Here is a 22,027-nt window from a genome sequence, read left to right as displayed (position 1 = left end):
GAAAGCACAGCTAAATCAACATTTACTAGAGCAACTGGAAGGAAGCTTCCCCGCCGCCATCCCAAGCTCCTAGGGCAGAGAAGCTGAGCCGGTCCCAGCACCCAGAAGGAAGCTCCCTGACCGCCATCCCAAGCTCCTAGGGCAGAGAAGGTGAGCCACGCAGGCGCCAGAAGCACACACCCCCTACCCTGTGGAAATGAGAAGACACGTAAATAAGCCTCAGAAACAGACTTCTGGATCACCTACAGCAACCCCAAAGGGAAATGAGATGGAACAATCTGATACTCAACTACCTGGACTCTCTGAACTAACAACAAAAGAGGATCTGGGAAAAATGAAATCAGAAATAATTACTCAGATAACAGCAAAGATTGTGTTCATGGTGCAAGACATGATTAATAAATCTAGAGAGGACACAGATAAAAAAGAATAGAGGATCTGAGGAACAGGATGGAATCCCAACATAGGAAACAAATGGAATCCATAAAACAGATGCAAACGGATTTCCAGATTAAAAACTCCATCGAAAGTCTGCACAGCAGAATGAACCAATGTGAGGATAGAATGTCACATACAGAAGATAAGATTGCAATTAGTGACCAGGAAAAGAAAAATTGCTTTAAAATTGTAAAGGAACACAAGAAATCAATCCAGCAGCTGCTAGACGATGCAAAGAAGAATAACATAAGACTGATTGGAGTCAATGAAGAAACAGGAGAGTGCGCAGATGACATAAAAAAACTGTTCACAGAAGTGATGGCAGAAAACTTCCCAAGCAGGGGAAAAGAACTTGACATACAGACAGGTGAGGCATATAGGACTCCAGCTAGCCTTGATCAAAAAAAATCTACACATAGGCATATACTTGTTAGGATTCCAGAAACCCAACAGAAGAACAAAGTTCTACAAGCAGTGGGAGAAAAGAAACAAATCACATACAAAGGAAAGCCCATCAGAATCACAGCAGACTTCTCGATGCAAACCCTCAAGGCAAGAAGAGCTTGGAGTGATGTATTTCAAGCCCTAAAGGAAAACAGCCTCCAACCCAGATTGATGTACCCTACAAAACTATCTTTCAAAATTGATGGAGAAGATACTTTCATGATAAAGAGCACCTCAGGAACTTCATGAATATCAAACTGACACTCCAAAAAATTTTAGACAATAGCCTAGGAAAAGACAATGAGGATCACGACCCCAGGAAACCCAGTAGAATGAATCCACTGGGCATGACAAATTAAACGCAATGGGGGAGAATACAACAAAAAGAAAAAGTCATGACAAGGCTTTTAAAACTTTTAACTTCATCTCCCTAATGAGTGTATAATTCAATCTTGTTATTGTACTGATTAGTATTTTTCTGAGTCTAGAGTTGCACACCTTTCCTTGTGCTGTACTGGCTATTTATCATCTTCTTATGTCTACTTTTTAATTGGGTTGTCTATTAATGAGCTGTAAGAATTCTTTATATATTCTGGTCATAGGTTATATGCATTGTAAATATGGTCTGTTTAAGGACCTTTCATTTTAATGATGTCATTTAAAGTTCTAAATTTTGATGGAATCTCATTTATCAATTTTTTCCTTTTATACATCATGTCTTTTATATACTAGGTAGATCTTGCCTACCCTGAATTCATAAATATTTTCCCTTATAATTTCTTCTTAAAGTTTTAGACTTTTAGGCTTTCATATTTAGGTTCATAGATCCCTTCAAGTTATTTTCATGTATGGAAATAAAGGATGAGGTTAATTTCTTTATATACGGATACCAGGTGTTCTAGTGCCATTTGCTGAAAACACTATCTCTTCCTCAGCTCTTGAACTGAGTTTATATTCTATAAAATGCTAATGTTAAATAATCTTTCAAAACTCAATGGACCATATATGTGTGGTTTTATTTCTAGATTCTCTGTTTTATTCAAATGATCTATATGTCTTTCCTTACACCAACACTGCCTTGATTACTGTAGCTTTAGAAGAAGTCTTAAAATTAGGTACTAAATGTCTTCCAACACTGTTTTTGTTTTTTATCTTTTCTAAGTCCTTTGTACTCCTACATAACTTTTAAATTTCAGTATCCAATTCTTCATTTATAGCAAGTATACAGAGGCCTCAATTTTTATATATACCTTGTGTTTCCTAATCCTGCTAAATTCAAATACAAGTTTTAAGGGCTCCTAGAGATTTCTTAGTATTTTCTCTGTAGATAATCATTTCATCTACATATAAATATTTTGCTTCTACCTTGCCAATCCTATCCTAATTGTGTCATTTTAGTGCCAGACTATTTTGGTGGGGCCTAGGTTTCAAAGTTTAATGGACAGATAAAGAGTAAGCATATCTGCCCTTGTTCCCCACCTTAAGGAGAAAGCATTGTATCTTCTCCATTCATATAAGGCGTTCTTGCTGGAAGTATGGAGTACATGTCTTTAACCTGTTGAGAAGGTTCTGTTCTACTTCTAGTCTCCTGATAGCTTTTACCATGAACAGTTGTAGAATTTAGTCCAATACTTTTTCTCCAACTAGTGACAGGATCATATGGCTTTTTCCTTTCCTCTGTTAAAAGGATGACTTTTGGAGGTGGATCCTCCAATGCTGAACCAACACTACCATCCCTATAACAAAATCACTTTCTACATCCTGCCAGATCTGACTTCCAATAGTTTGTTTTGTTAAACAAATTTCTATCTATGTTCATACTTTTTTCTTCTATTATCTTTATCCAGTTTTAGGATTAGCACAATGTTGAGTTCCTAAAATGAGGAGAGAAGTGTTCCTTCTTTTTTCTGCTTTAATTGTTTGATATAATTTATCAGTTAAAATGTATATGAGCCTGCTGTTGTCATACAGGTAGACTTTCAAGCTAGAAATATACTTTAATAGGTGAAATTCAAATTTTATATTTCCTCCAGAGTTAGTTTCATTAATTTGTCTTCCAAGGTACTTCCTAGAAGTTGTCAAATTTATTTCAAAACAGATTTTCTTTTTTTTCTGTTTTGGTACCGGGGATCAAACTTGGGTCCTTGCACTTGCGCAGCAGGCGGTGAAACCACTTAGCTAAATCCCCGGCCCTCAAAACAGATTTTTGAAATATGCTTTCTATATCCTTTTAAATTCTGTAAAATCTGTGGTAATGTCTCCTAGATCTTGATACTGTAATTTAAAAAATGTATAGTTGATATTGTGTAACAGGAAGAAAAAGTCTAAAGGTGCAGGGGAAGTGGGAGGGGTAGGGAAAAGGAAAAAAGGGAAAAGAAAAAATATGAGAAAAAGAAAAAAATGGAAACAAAGTCTTTGCAAATAGGGAAGGGTGGAGGGGGGTGAAGGGAGGGCAAGGGAAGGGGAAAAAATAAGAACCAAGATACTCATGTAATGGTACAAGATCCCAATGATGAATGTAATTGTATTTTATACCGAAAATGTACCAATAAACTTAATGGGGAAAAAAAATAAAAATGAAAAAATAAAAAAATCAACATTTACTAGAAAGGTCCTGAAAAGCAGTGTTTCCCCAAGCTAGAATCAAATATAATGGTATGAGATTATTAAGGGGGGTTGGTCACACTGATTTGAACTCAGAACCAAAAGACTAAATTTAGGTCTTATGAAGTCTAATGAAGTATCACTTACAAGCATTAACTAGGATGGACTTCATCAGCAACAGAACAACAATGTTTTAATTCTCAACCAAAGGAAGAGGAAACTGAAATTTTGAAATAACCTCAGATGCATGTTGTATCTATCCCAGTGCTAAGACATTAGGAAGACATGAGTAATAACTGAGGTAAGACTACCACCACATCAGTCAGAGATGAAAGTGGAACAGGATCAAGAGGCTAAAAGTTGTCAAAGATTCTCTTTACTCTTGAATCTTTTAAGTAGTATCAGTAAAGAGAAAATCCAGGAAATGTGATCTTCTAGGCTACTGGACACTAGATTTACCTACTATATTCTCAAATTCAAATAAAACTCTGTAGATTGCTCTGTTTACTGAGATGTTTAACTGTGCACAGTCCCTGGTCAACCCTGCCAATACAGCATAAGAAGATTTTGCTGTCAAAAATTCTTTAATCAGTACCAAAAAAAAAAAAATCTTTAATCAATGACATGTACAGGAAAACATTTCTTCCCTTGAGAACTTCTATAACTTGTAGTTGCGTAACCTCAATTTCTAGATCTGTTGTCATGTCCTACAGAATAGCTATAGAAAGCAAATTCTAGTAAACATGAATTATTTTATAACCCTGGGAATATATAAAACTATAATATAATTATCAACAGACCATCTAAAATGAGATCATTCACTTTAAAGAGATGAAATAACATATATAAAACAATTACTTTGGCGCCTAAGTAAATAATAAATGATAGCTATTAGAACCATTATTATTAGCACCCTCACAAAAAGGAGATTACAGAGCCTCCTAAGTTACAAAGTCTAACAGATACCATTGGTGCTGACATTACACTCCTTTGGGCCATTTGTCATTTCAGTCACAGCTGCAGGAGCACAGACTCCTGTCATTCTCTAGCATTCCACCTCAAGTGAACCATTATGCTTCAGGGTCTTCAGAAGCACAAGGTACAGAACAGTTGGCACTTTCAGCCAAAGGGAACAATAGCCTATACCTAAGTGTTCAAGCCTTCCATCTTTCAAATGGCCAATTCTGAGAAGCATTCTCTAAGCTTTTGCAGAGTGGAACTAATCCTTTCTGGCTCATAGCAATAACTGCTTTTTTCTTTCTCTGTCTCACTCCCAGACTCCTCACTCCTTCTTCCTAGGTCAGTTCTCAAATAAACCATCTACACCCATTTCTTGTCTCAGATTCTCCTTTAGAACTCAAACTAACACAGTCTTTCACAAGACCTCAAGAAATGATTTTCTTAGCCTTTGTTCAAATACTGCTAACCCTTAAAGCAGATATTCCTAGAACATACATACTAGTAAAGTCTATAAAAATGGAACCTTTTGAAAATAAAAACAAAATATTTGTTGAATGACAAACTTTAGTGAAGTCCCAGAGTTCATTATTTTAAAAAACAGGAAAAGGGCAGCCTACATATTATATATAGGCTTAATTTGTTCCCTAAAGATATTACTATATACAATATTTCTGTTCTTAATTTTTACTGGGGGGGGGCACAGAGCTTTCATTACATTTGACGGTAACCATTCCTATGACCTATATGTATATGATACAACAGTCAAAGTAGAAATATAAACATAGGGTATGAGTATACTATAGTAAACCCAGAGGCTACTTAATCTGAAGCTAATCAAATATTTTTCCTGAATCTTTTTTTTTGGGTGGGGGGTGGCACTGAGCATCAAACCCTGAGCTTCATGCATGCTAGGCAAGCACTCTATTACTGAGCTAAAGTCCTAACTCCTCCCCAGAATCAACCTTGGTATCAGAAAAAGATTTTTCAGTACTTCTCTGGTGTTATGAAATGTTAACCTAGAAAAAAAACCCATCAGTTGTGATATTTGCCATACATTAACTATCACTCAGAAAAAGACATGCACAAATTATTTTAAAAAGGACCTTGGAGGCTGGGGATTTAGCTGTGGTTCCACCACCTGCCTTGCAAGCACAAGGACCCGAGTTCAATTCCCAATACCAAAAAAATAAAAATAAAAAGGACCTGGGAGGGCCAGGGATTTAGCTCAGGGGCGCTGCGCCTGTCTGGGAAGCTCAAGGTCCTGAATTCCATCCCAGGTACCAAAAAAAGGGGGGGGCCCTGGGCTGGGCATGGTGGTATACACTTGTACCCCAGTACTCCGGAAGGCTGAGGCAGGAGGATGACAAGTTGGAGCCCAGCCTGGGCAACTTAGCAACTTAATGGGACCTTATCTCAAAACTTCAAAAGAAAAATTAAAGAGGTGGGGATGTAGCTCAGTGTGAAGCCCCTGGATACTGGAAGAGAGGAAAAGAGAGGGAAGGAAGGAGAGAGAAAGGCAAGGAAGAGGGAGAGAGACACACAGAGAGAGAGACAGAGACAGACAAACACAGAGACAGGCAGGCACAGGGACAGAGCTTTTGAAGGAATGAACGCACCTGGCTCTGGTCTCTTGAGACTAGCTGTTGTCCTTTCCATGCTTTGGTGATATAAACCAATTCCCTTTTCCTGCTTAAGTCAGTCATCTGAGTTCCTAGGTTTCTGTCACTTGTAAGTGAAAAACAATTTAACACAAGAGCTAGTATAAACCAAATACTGTGTAAGGTTTAATTGTACTTATGGAATGGCTACAAACCCTGGAACCTATAACCTATGAATTCTCTTGAGATATGACTTTCATTACACATGTATACATGTATTTCTAGAGAGAAGTCACCAAAACTTCCACTGGTTACTTACAATTGATGTCTGACCTTCACGCTCACGCAAAGAATTACTGATTAATTGGTCAAAACCAGTGGCTCGATGTATTTCTCTGCCTCTATACCACTTACAAACTTCTGTATTTCATTAAATGCCACAATTTTCAAATATTTTGAACACCTGTATTTTGAAAACCCTTTCTCTACCCCATTTCCAAGATTCTGGGCATGAATTCTTCCCTTTCTCCCATCAGAGTTAAAAATTAACTAGTTAAGAACCTGATCATATGAAGACCTTTTAAAAAATTATTTTCAATCTTTTGAATCCATTCACGTATGCTAAAGTACAAGAAATATTAAAATCTAGCTTTAAAAATAATTCATCATAGGATTGCTAGTCCTATGTAAGAAGTACTCTAAACACACTCAGCCCTGTCTCTCCGACCAAAGATAAAATCTGGTCAGGATGCATGGGGCAGCTATTTGGAAACTCTGAAAAGTAAATAGCAGGCAGATCATGGAATAGCAAGAGAATTCAAAGCATGACTGAACTAGCAGTGAATTTACTTTCTTTCCCCCTCAAGTATCTTCTGACTGAACTTAAGCCAGCTGGACACTCAATGTGAGCACTTCTACAGGAAAAACATTCTGCCCCAAGAAGCAAGAAAGGGAACCTATGAGTATGGAAATTACTCATTTATTTTCTCTTTTCCCTTTTTTGCCATATACCGTGTACCAGGCTTAGGTAATCCTATAACCACATAAAGTGGCAACAGTACAAATCTGCAAGAGTGAAAACTTTGAAAGAGGATTCTTTCCATTCATTGAAATTGTGGTTCTAAGAAGGTGGGGCCAACCCACACTTTTGTTTTGTTTTGTTTTGTCTTGTTTCCTTCCTTTCTGTCCTTCAGTGCCTTGGCCCTTGCTTCTGGAGGAACTGTGCTATACAGCAAGGTAAGGTAAGCTACCAGTTTCAGGATGGACACTGATACAAAGGGAATCCCCAGGAAACTGGGCTCTCAGAACATGATGGAACTACACTAGAAATTAGTAACAATGGGCCGGGGATTTAGCTCAGCGGTTTCACCACCTGCTGCACAAGTGCAAGGATTCCTGGTACCAAAAAAAAAAAAAGAAAGAAATTAGTAACAAGAGGAAAGCATCCAAGTACTTGGAAATTAAACAAAATACTTCTAAACAATTTATGATCAAAAGCAAGTCTCCAGGAAAGTAAGAAAATATTTGAAATCAAATAAAAATAAAATACAACATATCAAAATCTGTGGAATAAAACTAAAGCAAATCAAAAGAAAACTCTTTCTTTCTCATTTTGAGTCCAACATCATTCTGATATAAACAAAGACAATACAAAATAAGAACTACAGACTGTATCATTCATAAATATAGATGTAAAAATCCTCAATAAAAGTTTAACAAATCAGGCTGGTGGTGTACCCCTGTAATTTCAGCTACTCAGGAGGCTGAGGGAGGAGGACTACAAGACTTTCATTGCTTATTTAAAATACATGTCTGAGCTTCGCATTCACTCACAGAAGTTAAGTGGGCAATTTAGGGAGAGCCTGGCTCAAAATAAAATAAAAAGGTCAATAGCTCAGCACTCCCTGGTTTAATCTTCAGTAACCCATACATATATATACACATACATATACACACATGCACACAAAATTTTTAACAAATCAAATGAACAATGTATGAAAAGAACAATATGACCAAGTGGAGTATATTCTGAGAATGCAAAGCTAGTTCAACATGTGAAAATCAACCAATACAATCTATCATATTTAACACGAAAGAAAAAGGAAACATAATATACAAACTGATGCACAAAAAGCATTAGAAAAAATATTATATCTATTCAGGATAAAAATTAATAGCAAAACACAAGTAGCAGGGAACTTCCTCAATGTAATAAAGGGAATTTCTACAAAAAAAAAAGGGAAAACTTTAGCTAACATTAAACTTCATTGAGAAAAACTGAATGCTTTCCCTTAAAGACTAGTATGTGACAAGAATGTCTATTGTAGCCACATTATTTCACAGCCTCTCAGAAATAAAAAAAGAAATAAACACCCTAGAGATTGGAAAGAAATAATCTGTCCCTATTCACAAACTTCCAATTATCTACTTAGAAAAATGACAAAGAATATACAAAAAAATTATAAAGCAAGTGAATTCAGCATAATTATAGGTTACAAAGTCAACACATAAAGATACATCATGTAAAGGTACAAGTTCCCAATGATGAAAGTAAATCTACTGTATACCTACAATGTGCCAATAAAAGAATTTAAGATTCCGCCACCTGCCTCACAAGCGCAAGGTCCCAAGTTCGATCCCCGGTACCAAAAAAAAAAAAAAAGAATTTAAGAAAAAAAATTCCTATATACAGCAATACACAGTACAAGTTTAAATACTGCATAATTTCTCTTAAAATATAAAGAGCAAACTAAAAGACTGACAATAGGAAATAGCAAGATAGATCTTTAGTACATGGAAAGTGAACCAAGAGATGGAGGATGAGATAAAAAAGGGGGAATTGTGATGCATTGTGATAGGTACCAAGTTGCTACAAGAAACATGATAATTACATACTACAAACATATAAAAATATGAGAAAGGGTCCAAGAGATGAAGGCTGAGGGATGGGGGTAAAAAGTGAATTAAAATATGTTAGGTGCATACAACAACTCCCCACAATGAATGCGATCATTATTACTATAAACATGTACCAATTAAAAAAAAAACGAAATTTTTTGAAAATGCCATTTTACCATGGCTTTCAAAAATTAAATACTATAAACCTAACACTATATATGATCTTTATATTCAATATTATAAAACACTAATGAAAAAGATCAATAAATAAATGAAGAGACATACTTATGAACCGGAAGATTCAACACAGTAAAAATGTTCAACTTCCCTAAATTAATCTACAATTAAAAGCAATACTAATCAATATCTCAACAGGATTTTTCACAAACAAACTAATTCTATAGTTTAAATGAAAAGCAACTAGAATAGCTTTAAAAAAATTACGAAAAAGGATGAAGTTGGAAGAAACGTTAACTACTCAACTTCAAAATACATTTAGTATAAAACTGCAGTAATAAAAACTGTAGTACTGGGCCAGGAATTTAGCTCAGTGGTTTCGCCACCTGCTACGCAAGCGCAAGGACCTGAGTTCAATCCCTGGTACCAAAAAAAAAAAAATAGTTAGAACAGTGTACCTCTACATATAAAAAAATTATCCTAGCCAGGAATATTGCTCAGTGGTACCATGCCTGCCCCACAAGCTCAAGGTCCTGAGTTCAATCCCAGGTACTAAAAAAAAAAAATCCTTGACATAAACTTCACATTATTTGCCCTTTTAAATTTTTATTAGTAAATGTTTATGATACATAATGACTACTTTCATTGTGGCTATTTGGTACATGTACATAACACATCTTAATTATTTTTTATATCTCCTTTTCTTCCTCCCCATCCCCCTTTCCTCTATCTCTTGGTCTCCTTCCTATTTGGAAAAGATCTATCTCCCTATTTCCTTTTATCTACCTTTTATTTTCCTCTTTATTTATACTTTGGATTTCTCATCTTAGAGAAACAATACAGTATTTAAGCTTGTGTGTCTGATTATTTCACTTAAAATTATGTTTTCAAGGTGTATCCATTTTCCTACAAATGACTCAAATTTATCCTACTTAATGGCACAGTAGTAATGTATAACTACCACATTTTCTTTATCCATTCATCTGTTGGACAGACATATAGGCTGCTTTTAAGTTTTAGCTATTATGAATTGTGCTGCTATAAAACTGATATTCATGTATTGCTATAATATGATGTCCTTAACTCTTTCAATACTGTACCTAGTAGAGGAATAGTTGTACTGAATGGAATTTCTATTTTTAGTTTTTTGAAGAATCGCCACACTGATTTCCATAATGGTTGTATTGTACTAGTTTACATTCTCACTAACAATGCAGGAGGGTTCCTTTTTCAACACAGCCTCACCAGCATTAACTATTATTCCTTCTGGAGTAAAATACAATTTCAGTGTCATTTTAATTTGTCTTTCTCTAATGGCCAGATATGCTGAATAAACCTCATATTTTATACAAGAGTTTACTCAAAATGGATCAAAGATCTAACCTTCAAAATTTTGGGCCAGGGATTTAGCTCAGTGGTTCCGCCACCTGCCCTGCAAACACAAGGACCTGAGTTCAATCCCTGGTACCAAAAAAAAAAAAAAAAATTTCAAAAAGAAAATATAGGGAAAAAAAACCTTTAATGCTTGTACTTAGGCAAAGAGCTCATAGATACAGCAAAGCACAATTTATAAAAGGAAATAAGTGCTAAATTGTACATTATCAAAATAAATAACTTTCACTTTGTGAAAGACTGTTAAGGGCTGGGGATGCAGCTTAATAGCAGAGTAGCATGCCAGAGCCCTTGGGTTTGATCCTCAGCATTTAAAAACAAAAACAAAAACCAAAGAACTGTTAAGTGAATGAAGAGGTACAGATTCAAAGAAACTATCTGCAAACCACATGTCTGACACACTACCATAAAATATGCAAATTCATCATAGTGAAGAACAGAAGAAGCAGTGAGTTCTCTCTGATATCCTTCCCCTACTCCTTGTTCCTCAAAGCAAATTATAAAACCTAGGAAGGATTTTTCCAACCTTCTCTGAAGCAGGTCAGAAGATCCTCATGTGAGAGATGTTCTCCCTATACCTAGAGAACTGGAACATCCTGTTCTCTGAAGAGGAAGGGTTACACAGAAGAATCTAAACAAATAGGCCTTGCTAAATTTCTCCAAGTTTACCACCATTAGATCACACCTTTTTTGCCCTATCACTTCTCTCCCTGACTACTCACTACTCATTAAACCTAAGTATAAATATACTCAGGATTAACTGTTACTCTGGGTCTTCATTTCCTTATTAAAGTTCTCAAATCAGGTAAAACTTTATTAAACATATGTGAAGTTCTTTAGTTAGAAATCTGTCTTTTATCATATGGGCTTCAATCAATGAACCTAGGATAAGTAGAGAAAAAGAAAATTTTTCTTCCCTATGTGACAAAGTACTTTTATCCAGAATATTTTAAGAACTATCAAAGTTGAACAGTAAGAAAAGAAACAACTAAATTTTTAAATAGGCAAAGGCATGAACATACACTTCACTAAAGTTCACCATCATTTGCCATTAGGAAAATGCATATTAAAACCACAATGAATTAGGCATCTTGAAAATGCAAAGCCATAATGATATCACTTTACATTCAATCTGTTGGTTATAATTTTAAAAAGAAAGATAATAACAAGCATTAGGTTGCAAAAACACTGGAACCTTCATTCACTGCTATGAGACTATAAAACAGTGCAGCCACTCTAGAAAACAATCTGGCAGCTGCTCAAAATGGTAAACAGACAGTTACCACATTATTGTGCAATTCCACTCCTAGGTTTTTACCGAAAAGAATGAAAACATACATTCACACAAAAATTTGTAGATAGATGTTCACAGAATATTACTTGTTAATAGCCAATGAAACAACCCATGTCCATCAACTGATTTCATTAATAAAATGTGGTATGTTCAAATTATTCATCAATAAAATGAATTAAGGGCTGGAGATTTAGCTCAATTAAGGGCAGGGGATTTAGTTCCAGCGCCTGCCTTGCATGCACAAGGTCCTGAGTTCGATCCCCGTAACAAAACAAAACAAAAAAGAATAAAAAGAATTAAGTACCAATACATTCTATAACTTAGGATGAATCTTGAAAATATTATGCCAAGTGAAAGAAGCCAGGGCCAGGGATTTAGCTCAGTGGTTTCACTGCCTGCTGTGCAAGCGCAAGGACCCGAGTTCGATCCCTGGTACCAAAAAAAAAAAAAAAAAAGAAGCCAGCCACCCACAAAAGACCTTATGATTCAATTTGTATGAAATGTCTAGAATAGGCATACTGTAATTATTGAGACAGAAGTAGACTAGTGGTTACTCAGGAATGCTGGGAAGAGAAACGGGGAGTGACTGCTAATAGGAACGAGGTTTCTTTTGAGAGTGATGAAAATGTTCTGATTGTGGTTATGGCTGTACAACTCTACACTAAAAATTATCAAATTTTATACTTCATAAGACTAAGTATTATATGTGAATTATAGGTCAATAAATCTATTATAACATAAAAACCCCAGAATACCATCACACACCAAATAGAATGGCTAAAATAAAAAATACTACCAATGTTAGTGAGGATACAAAACTAAAATTTTTTTTTTTTTCCTTTGGTACCAGGGACCGAACTCGGGTCCTTGCGCTTAAGCAGCAGGTGGCGAAACCACTGAGCTAAATCCCCGGCCCAAAACTAAAATTTTTATACACTGGTAGTAGAAAGCAAAATGGTACAATCACTCAAAGGTGGTTTGACAGTTTCTTTTTTTTTTTGAGACAGGATCTCACTATGTAGTTCAGGCTGGCCTAGAACTCACAGCAATATTCCTGTATCAGCCTTCTCAGTGCTGGGACTACAGGCATGCACCACGACACCCAGCTGACTATTTCTTATGAAATTAAACATACTCACTTATGACCCAGGAATCTCCTCCCCAGGTATCTTCTCTAGAGAAACTAAACTATATTTACATATCACATAAAACTCTGCACATAACTGTTTATAAAATAATTCAGATGTCCTTCAATAGGTGAATGGATAAACATACATCCACATAATGACATACTACTTAGTAAAAAAGGAACGAACTATCAAAGTATACAATTTGGATGACTATCAAAGGTATTATGTTCAGTAAAGAAGCTAATCTCAAAAGGTTATATATTGTATGATTCCATTTATATTACAGCCTCAAAATTATAAAACTACACAGATAAAGAAAAAATGACTTTGGCCAGGGATTTTAGGAATCAAGGAGGGTTAATATGAGGGAGTCTTTTGGGTGTGATGAATGAAGTCTTTTAGTATTCTGTACTCATTATAGTGATGGTTACACAAACCCATACACTATATGTGTTAAAATTCTAAGAAGTGTATACCATAAAGGAAAAGGTGAACTCTTAATTTTTAAAATAAAAATTTCAAAAACCTATCATCAACTTTTCTTTAGTTCAAACGTAGCACATGAAACCATGACCTCTGAAAATCTGACTTAATTAAAAATATAGTATACAGTTCAAAGACACTAGCAATATGAAAAACATCCTAGGAATACCAAGAGGCAGTAAAGCATCAAGAAATACATTCATTAATAAAGAGTAAGCAAATTGAAGAGTAACATAGACTTGCAGGAAGAATGTGTGTCTCCAATTATGTGAGAGACACAGAGGGTTAGACTTGTGCATGATTTCAAAGAAAAATGTACTTTTCAATTAGTCTAAGAGCGTAGCATTTTCTACAGCTACTGGAAATTCACTATACTTACTCAACAGCTAGACAATCAAGAAGTGGAAAGTTCTAGAGATTCTTGCATTACAGGGTTAGACGACATGATCCTATAGTTCTCCTCCAACTAAAACATTATATAAATCTATTAACTATAATTTCTAGTATTAACCTATGAAGATAGACGGTACTGAACATACAAAAAGGTATTCTTTTCTACTAAAATATCACTTTTCATTGCATAGAAGTATTAAAAGATTTTATGTTTCATATTTTTTAAATGGTTGAATACAAGAGTCTAACAAAAGTCATATTGAGATGTATTTTATTTCTCCAATGAAAGGATATTGAAATTAAATTCAAATTACTAGTGTTTAAGACTAATTTCATTAGACTTAAAAACAAGCTATAAATTTCATGCAAATTTCTATAAGCATATTAAAAAAAATCTTTTCTAAAAGAAGTGCTCTTTACATTCAAAGAGTAGTAGTCCTCAGAAGACTCAAAACATCTGTATTCACTTTAAAGCTCATCAAGACAGACTGACATTTTTAGGAGAAGCATATGGTTTGCTGAACAGTCATCTAGAACAAGATCTTTTGTCTAGTAAGCCCTATTCAAGGACCCTTATTATGTATGGAGTGGCTGAATAAAGAAAAGAACATTTTTTGAGCCCTAGCAAATGCAAAGAAATAAACTCTTCATCTAGCTTTGTTAAGGATATAGCAAAACATACCACAAAAGCAGTCAGATCTTTATTCTCAAAGACTGTTCCTCAATATTTGAAACATTTCTAAGCAATTACTGAAACAACACTGGAGAAGCTAGCAACTTTCTTAAAGTATATCTAGTCAAAGGCCTCCATAAAAACCATTTCCTATTTATTTATTTATTTATTTACCACCATACCCAAGCCCGCCCGGCCCCCCCAACCAGGATCGAACTCAGCACTTCGCGATTTTGTGATTTCGAGGCAGGCATACAAGCCACAGAGCTAAATCTCCAGCCCCCATTTCCATTTTAAAGGATGAAACACTTAAAACTTTGAAGGGCAAAGTTCAACAGCTGTACTATATGAGCCCTTCCAAAAGGAAGAAGAGTCTCTAGTGCGGAGAAACATGGCCCACTTTCTCCAAAATTACCAAAATGCCTTCTTCTAAAAATTTTTCTCCTAGAAATAGCCTCTGTAAAGTACATAGATGAAAAGCCTTAATTTAGATTAGGAAAATATGCAAAATGGAAGTAATTTTGGTTTCTGTACATCTTCCCTCCCCCTCTCCCAAGGAAAAGTGTACAGTGTATTTTCAAGTCTTTATAGATAACACAAAAACTACTTTTTTTTTTTGGTATTGGGGATCGAACTCAGGTCCTTGTGCTTGCGAGGCAGGCGACGGAACCACTGGGCTAAATCCCCAGCCCCCCAAAAAACTACTTTTTTTAATCAGTAGTTTTTAGTTCTTGCTTCCCATTAGAATCACCAATCAGATCTTCTAATCAGAGCTAAGCCTCAAGCCAAACTTACAGAACCAATAGATTTGGGCCAAGACATCTGAATTTTGTATCATGTTACTGCACAGCAAACAGGTGGTTCTGATGTACAATAAACATTTAAACCACTAAACTGAAGAATTATGCCATGAAAGAAAAATTAAATCCAGTAAGATCACCTTTGAGCAACTATCTAAATAACCAAAGGTTATATTTACCTACTAAAATACTCAAAGACTAAAACAGAACTTGAGCCAGGTATAGCGGCACATGCTTGTAATACCAGTATTACAATCCTGGGAGGCTAAGTCAGGAGGATGGCAAGTTTGAGCCCAGACTAGGCAATTCAGAGATTGAACAAGATCTTGGCTCAAAATAAAACATTTAAAAAAGGTCTAAGGATCATACTCAGCCACCTTATCTTTGACAAAGGAGCCAACCACCATCACTGGAGGGAAGATAGCCTATTTAATAAATGGTGTTGGAAAAACTGGATTTCAACCTGCCAAAGATTAAAACTAGACCCATACCTATCACCATGCACTAAACTAAGATCGAAGTGGATTAAAGATCTAAATATTAAAACAGAAACACTAAACTTGCTGGAAGATAAGTTAGGTAGAACTCTTGAAGACATTGGCATAGGAAAGGACTTCATGAACAAAACTTCAGTAGCACGGGAACTAGCAGAAAGAATCAACAACTGGGATCTCATCTTATTAAAAAGTTTCTGCACTGCAAAAGAAACCACCAACAGAGCTAACAGCCAACCTATAATGCAGGAAAAAATTTTTAGCAGCTGTACCTCAGACAAAGGACTACTATCTAGAATACATAAAGTACTGAAAAAAATCAGATCCCCCAAATTCAAAGACCCAATTCAAAAATGGGCATCTGAAATGAACAAACATTTCTCAAAGAAGTAAAAGCAGCAATATATGAAAAAATGTTCAACTTCACTAGTCATTCGAGAGACACAGATGAAAACAACACTGAGATTCCACCTCACCCCAGAAAGAATGGCTATCAAGAAATCAACAAATAACAAATGCTGGCACGTGTGTGGCGAGACAGGAACCCTTCTCCATTGCTGGAGGGAGTGCAGGCTGGTGCAACCACTGTAGAAATCTGTATGGAGATACCTCAAAGAACTAGGAGTAGCGGTCCCATTTGATCCAGCTATTCCCCTGCTGGGTATCTTCCCAAAAGAATTAAAAGAATCATACCACAGCGATATATGTCCACTCATGTTTATTGCAGCACAGTTTGTAATAGCCAAAGCTTGGAAGCAGCCCAAGTGCCCATCAACTGGAAACTGGATAAAGAAGATGTGGATTTTTTTTATAAAATGGAGTACTACTCAGCCATAAAGAACAAGAAACTAGAGCCATTTATAGCTAAATGGATGCATATCGAGGCCACAGTCTTAAGGAAAATAAATAGGACACACATGTGCAAATACCGAATAGTTTCCCTAGTGTGAGAAACTGAAAGTGTAAATAAGGGTTAAAATGATTAAAATGAATAATTGATAATTTGAAATAGGAAAAAAGGTCCAAGGAGGTAGGGGTGAAGGGAGGGGTAGGGGAAAGGAAAGAAGGGAAAGGAAAAATTATGAGAAAAGAAAAAAAAAATGGAAATGACGTCTATGTAAATAGGGAAGGGTGGAGGGGGTGAAGGGCGCATAGGTAATGGGGAAAAAATAAGAACCAAGGTACATCATGTACAGGTACAAGCACCCAATAATAAATGTAAATGTATTGTATACCTAAAATGTACCGATAAAAGAACTTAAGAATTAAAAAAAAAAAAAGGTCTAAGGATATAGCTTAATGTGAAGATCCCCCCAGTTCAATCTCCAGTCCCACAAAAGTAAAATAAAAATAAAAGACTACAACTTGAAACAAGACTTCTGAATTGCTCTTGTTATTACTTATAGCAAAAATTATTTAGAATAATTTGCTAAAATACACAAATATTTATATGAAAGTGCTATAATGACTGTGGACACTGCATAATCCAAGTGCAATGAAGTTCCAGGTTTAGTTGAACTCTGCAAACTAAAAAAAGAAGTTATAAGCACTCAAGTATTAATTGTAATAATCTGTCAACCTTAAAAGAGCTCAAGATTTTAATCACAATAAACTCCAACCATCATCAGAGCTTCATTAAGCCTACATGATTTTATACATTTTAATAGATTTAGTTGCTTGATTTTCAAGCACATGAAAAATGAACGGGGTGGTGAAACTGCTAAAAGGAAGCAGGATGGTCAAAGAAGAATGTAAGAAGATTAAAAAGCATACACAAGATAAGGCACAGTAGTGCACGCCTGTAATTTCAACCATTCGGGAGGCTGAGTCAGCAGGATCTTAAATTTGAGCCCAGCCTAGTGAGACCCTGTCTCAAAATAGAAAATAGAAAAAGGGCTGGAGTGGTAACTCAGTTCAAAGTACCTCAAAGGATACAAAATGGCAGACACAAGAACTCAGAAGGCATAACAGATACTTGATAATTTTTAAAGGCAGTAGAATACAATAATTTTTTCCTAATGATTGCTAAAAAGAAAAAAGTATGTTCACTACACCTCATTTAATACATGCCTTATGTGTTTTTGTTTCAGAGTGTGAAAGATATAGTATAGTCATCTAAAAAAAGCTACCGAAAATTTAGGAAAACTATCCTTAGCTCAACCCCTTCCAAATATTAATTCCTCTCCCTGTATAGAATAATAAAGTAAAAGCTAAGTTTTTTGAATAAGGATATATATCTTGCTAAGAGGCAGAAAAAAAAAAAAACAAAGACACTAAGGTTTCTATTTACTATTATCAGAAATAATCCTCGGGCCGGGGATTTAGTCCAGTGGCTCCGTCGCCTGCCTCGCAAGCGCAAGGACCTGAGTTCGATCCCTGGTACCAAAAAAAAAAAAAAAGAAAAAGAAAAAGAAATAATACTCCTCATTGCAAAAGTCAATATATTCATTTAGATGATTAAATCTATTTTCTTTCTTTTTTTTTGGAACCGGAGATCGAACTCGGAATCTTGCACTTGGAAAGCAGGCGGCAGCTGAATCTATTTTCTAGCAATGTAAACTTAAAAGTCATTTCACTTTTGTCCTGTTTCCTCATCTGAAAAATGAAGATAGAAACTGTCAAGTTTATAGGGTTACTTAGGGAAATATATGTGATAATGTAAAGGAAATCTTTGGCACATTGAATGATATAGTGCTAAAAATAAATGTTCCTGCTATTACTAATTTGTGCTCAGAATACCATAAAAATGATATTCAATTTCTACCAATCACGATAAATTTTAGCAGCTTTTCCATTTGAAATGGTCTCTTTTGGTACAATTCTGTCTGAATTCTATATTTCATTCCCAAACTGACCTCTTCCAACAGGTGGTATACATAAACCAAGCTGATCTATGTTTTTCCATTACACCCCCACATTTATTAAAAACTTCAGGTGAACTTAAGTTACTCTAATTACAAAAGAGCTCTCATATTATAATGAACACCCCGAGGCCACCTTGCTTTTTAAAATCTGAATATCAAAGAATCAGGATATTTGTCAAAGTGTATGAGTATAAAATCTACTCATAAGACAACTTCAATGCAGAAACTAAGAGAGTTCAAGATGAACAGCCTAAACTCAGATTACAAATAGGAAAAAATATGTAGATATTTTTTATTCACACAGATGTGAGCTGGTGCCTATCTGATTTGCACTGATGAGCTACTATTACTGCCTCTGGTGTGTTGCTTTCCCTCAACCAATCATCTCTAATATGTATTCATTTATCTATGTGATAAGCATTTATTTGCTATGTGCAAACCATATGCTAGAAGCTATGTAACACACAAAAATAAAAATTTGTTCCTGCCTTCAAAGACTTGAGACCTCAATATTGATGTAACAGCCTGTGTTATAAAAACCTGCTCATTTGCAAATGTGTGTGTGTAAATAAAAAGTCAGTATATAGGTTGTTATACAGAAGTAACCAACAATCTTTGTGGCGTGCAACAAAGGTATCTCACTCAATTTATATTTCATATATTTATTCATAAAAGAATCAATTCCCATCTTGCACCATGTGGTCTTTATTTCCAGGATCTGAGATGAAAAAATCAGATACACCTGAGATATGACTGTCTCACAGCTAAGGGAAAAGGAACATGGCAAGGTATGGAACAGCTCTTAAAACTTCAGTCTAGTCACATGTCACTGGCCTACAATCAAGGACATATGTGTGGACCCTCAAGTTATGACCGGCCTGACATACAAACAACTTGGGTTAATTAGGTTAATGGAACATTCATCTGCCTCTTGTTATCTATAGTGTGCACCTAGGTAAACATCCAGATCTCAGCTGTACTGACTTACCATCTACTTGAGTTACACCCAGCCCTAGGGAACCAATCAAGTTCGTAAGTCAAGCATCCACTGTATGTGAAACACAGGAATTTTAGTTTCAAATCTAACACTTTTCAAGCCGAAACTCATAAGCTTGGATGTATAGTAATAATTATCATGAGAACTTCCAAAATCTAATATTGTCTTAATTTCAACTACTATAATTGCTGACAAAATGGTTATGCCTTAAACTTAGATATATACACATGTTGTAATTAATCATATAACAATAATGGTCCTCTCAAACTTATTTTCTGTTCTAAGGCTATTCTGAATACATTAGAATTTGTGAATGCAAAATTTATCCCCTGTAACAGAGATGGTGAACCTCTTAGAGATGAGCTCCCAAACTTCAACCCAAAATCCACTTATTTATTGCAAAGCCAAGCCTGCAATTAAACTTGAATATTGAAGTTTTAGTTTTGAAAAAACAACTCATACATTTGCATCTTTTGTCTTACAAGAAAAACAAATAACAGGTAAGCCATAGGTTCCCCACCCCACCCCCACTGCCCTATGTCTAAAGGAAAAGAAATGGTTTACTGCTATAACTGTTACTAAATTATAATAAGCCTTAACCAGTGCAGTAGTTTACCTGAGAGAGCTACTTTCTATTCCTTAAATTCCCTGTATGTGGAACATTTAAAATACATTCTTTACCTTTCCCCCAATCTGAGACTCTATTTTTCACTGACTCTACACGATGTAGTACACATATACAAGTACTATCCTTCTATCACCTTCAAATCTTTCATAAACCAGACCCTAAGACACCTTCTTCTTTCTAAAATAACACCTATTTAAAACCTTAATAAAATTTACCTCCAAAAGGTCTAATAACTCGTTTTAATTCTGTATTCCTTTTATATTAATTTAGTGTAACACAAAATAAGCATTCGAATAAATTCTTTTAAATTTTTCACCACTCACATTCCTCCCATGTTTCTCAACTCTCCATCCCACACTTCATCCCATCTTTCCATCATTATACTAATCATTTAGTGGTCTCCAGAGCATGAAGTAGACCCTAAATATAAGCCTCTGTTTTATATTAATGGGCTGTGAAAAGAGCGATGAAACATACTACTTCGCAAATAAAAACGCTAAGTGTATAGGGTATTAGTACTACAATAAATTCAGGAAAATTCGGAGAAATATGGAAATGAAGGGTTAGGCAATGCATTAAAAAATCACCATCACAAAAGTGCTTCAAGGCAATACAATGACAATCTCTGAATTACTGTGTCGCTTAAGTAAAATTGTGGATGGCTGGGAAATCTCTCGATATTAATACCAGCCTTTTAAAAATTATCTCCTGGGTTGGGATTGTAGTTCAGAGGTAGAGCTCATGCTTAAGCATGGGAGGTCCTAGATTCCATCCCCAGACAGGAAAAAAAATTACAATTTCAATATTAGTAGGAATAATATTTTACTAACACTGTATTCCTAAAAAGTTTTCATCCCATGCAGTCCGATGAATTAAACAACCTTTCTGAACAAAAACCCAATGAATACCACTTAAGCCATGGAGGAGATCCGGGGATTTGACCTTCCAGCAAGGACTGAAGTGGTGCCCAAACAGGTGATAACTGGAAGGGATGTGAAAAGTGGGGCGAGAAATTATCGAGACTCTTCCCTTTCACTGGGCGCTAAGGTTCGTCTCACAGCTGTAAGACAACCCCTTCCCCCAAAGAACCTCTCTCTCCGAACAGACCAAAAGTTTCCAAGAAATGTGAGGTCCCACCACCTTACATTCAAGCGCCTACCCGCCAGGCGGGCGCCCTGAACACAGCTAGTCCCAAATCCGCCGGCCCTTCCCGAGGAAAGGGTCAACAGTGGAGCCTTCCCCCAACCTTCCTCCGGTACTCGGCCAGCAGGGACCTCGCAAAAGTGGAAGGACTTGAGGACCCTGGAGAAGAAGGCTGACAATTCTGTTACCTGGTAGGAACCCTGGAAATGGAAATGGCAGCTGTAGCCACTGCCCTTCTCCCCAACAACGCTTGCCTCAGCGCCACTGACATTGAGACCGCCGCCATGTTGCTGCAGACAAACTGCCTGGTAGGACGGATCCCCACAAGGGACTAACTTCCTTCGTTCCCAAACCGGTACAAACGCAACATAATGGGTGGTATTTGTTTTCCTTTTAAAATTTGAGTTTACAAAAGAGTGACGAAAGAAATGCAAAAGTGCACTAAGTGTAAATAGTACACCAATAAAGAATATTCCTTGTTGGTTGGTAGGACTGGATTGATTACTCACAATGATAATGAAAAAACCAAAAGAAAGTACTTGAAAATTTGAACATCTGCAACTCATAATTTTTCAAAGAACTCAGACTTATCTGCGGCTAAACCCATTGGGAGAACC

General features: G+C 35.9%; 1 protein-coding gene across 2 annotated transcripts in view; it reads right to left on the bottom strand.

Moving 5' to 3' along the window:
• Positions 1-21,766, bottom strand: part of Ndufs4 (NADH:ubiquinone oxidoreductase subunit S4) — a 103,722-nt gene extending 81,956 nt beyond the window's left edge. Inside the window, exon 1 of one of the 2 annotated variants that reach the window (XM_021261428.2) lies at positions 21,599-21,766. In XM_021261428.2, the coding sequence (XP_021117087.1) occupies positions 21,599-21,696 (98 nt within the window). In that variant the 5' untranslated portion in view covers positions 21,697-21,766. The remainder of the gene's footprint in view (positions 1-21,598) is intronic. The other variant, XM_004848528.4, reaches the window with a different exon arrangement.
• Between the last annotated feature and the right edge of the window lie 261 nt (positions 21,767-22,027).

The sequence above is a fragment of the Heterocephalus glaber genome, unplaced genomic scaffold (genome assembly GCF_053883595.1).
Source record: "Heterocephalus glaber isolate CG9 unplaced genomic scaffold, H.glaber_assembly_v1.0 deba00001538, whole genome shotgun sequence".
In the NCBI taxonomy this organism is placed as follows: domain Eukaryota; kingdom Metazoa; phylum Chordata; class Mammalia; order Rodentia; family Bathyergidae; genus Heterocephalus; species Heterocephalus glaber.
This window is presented reverse-complemented; position numbering and strand designations above follow the sequence as displayed.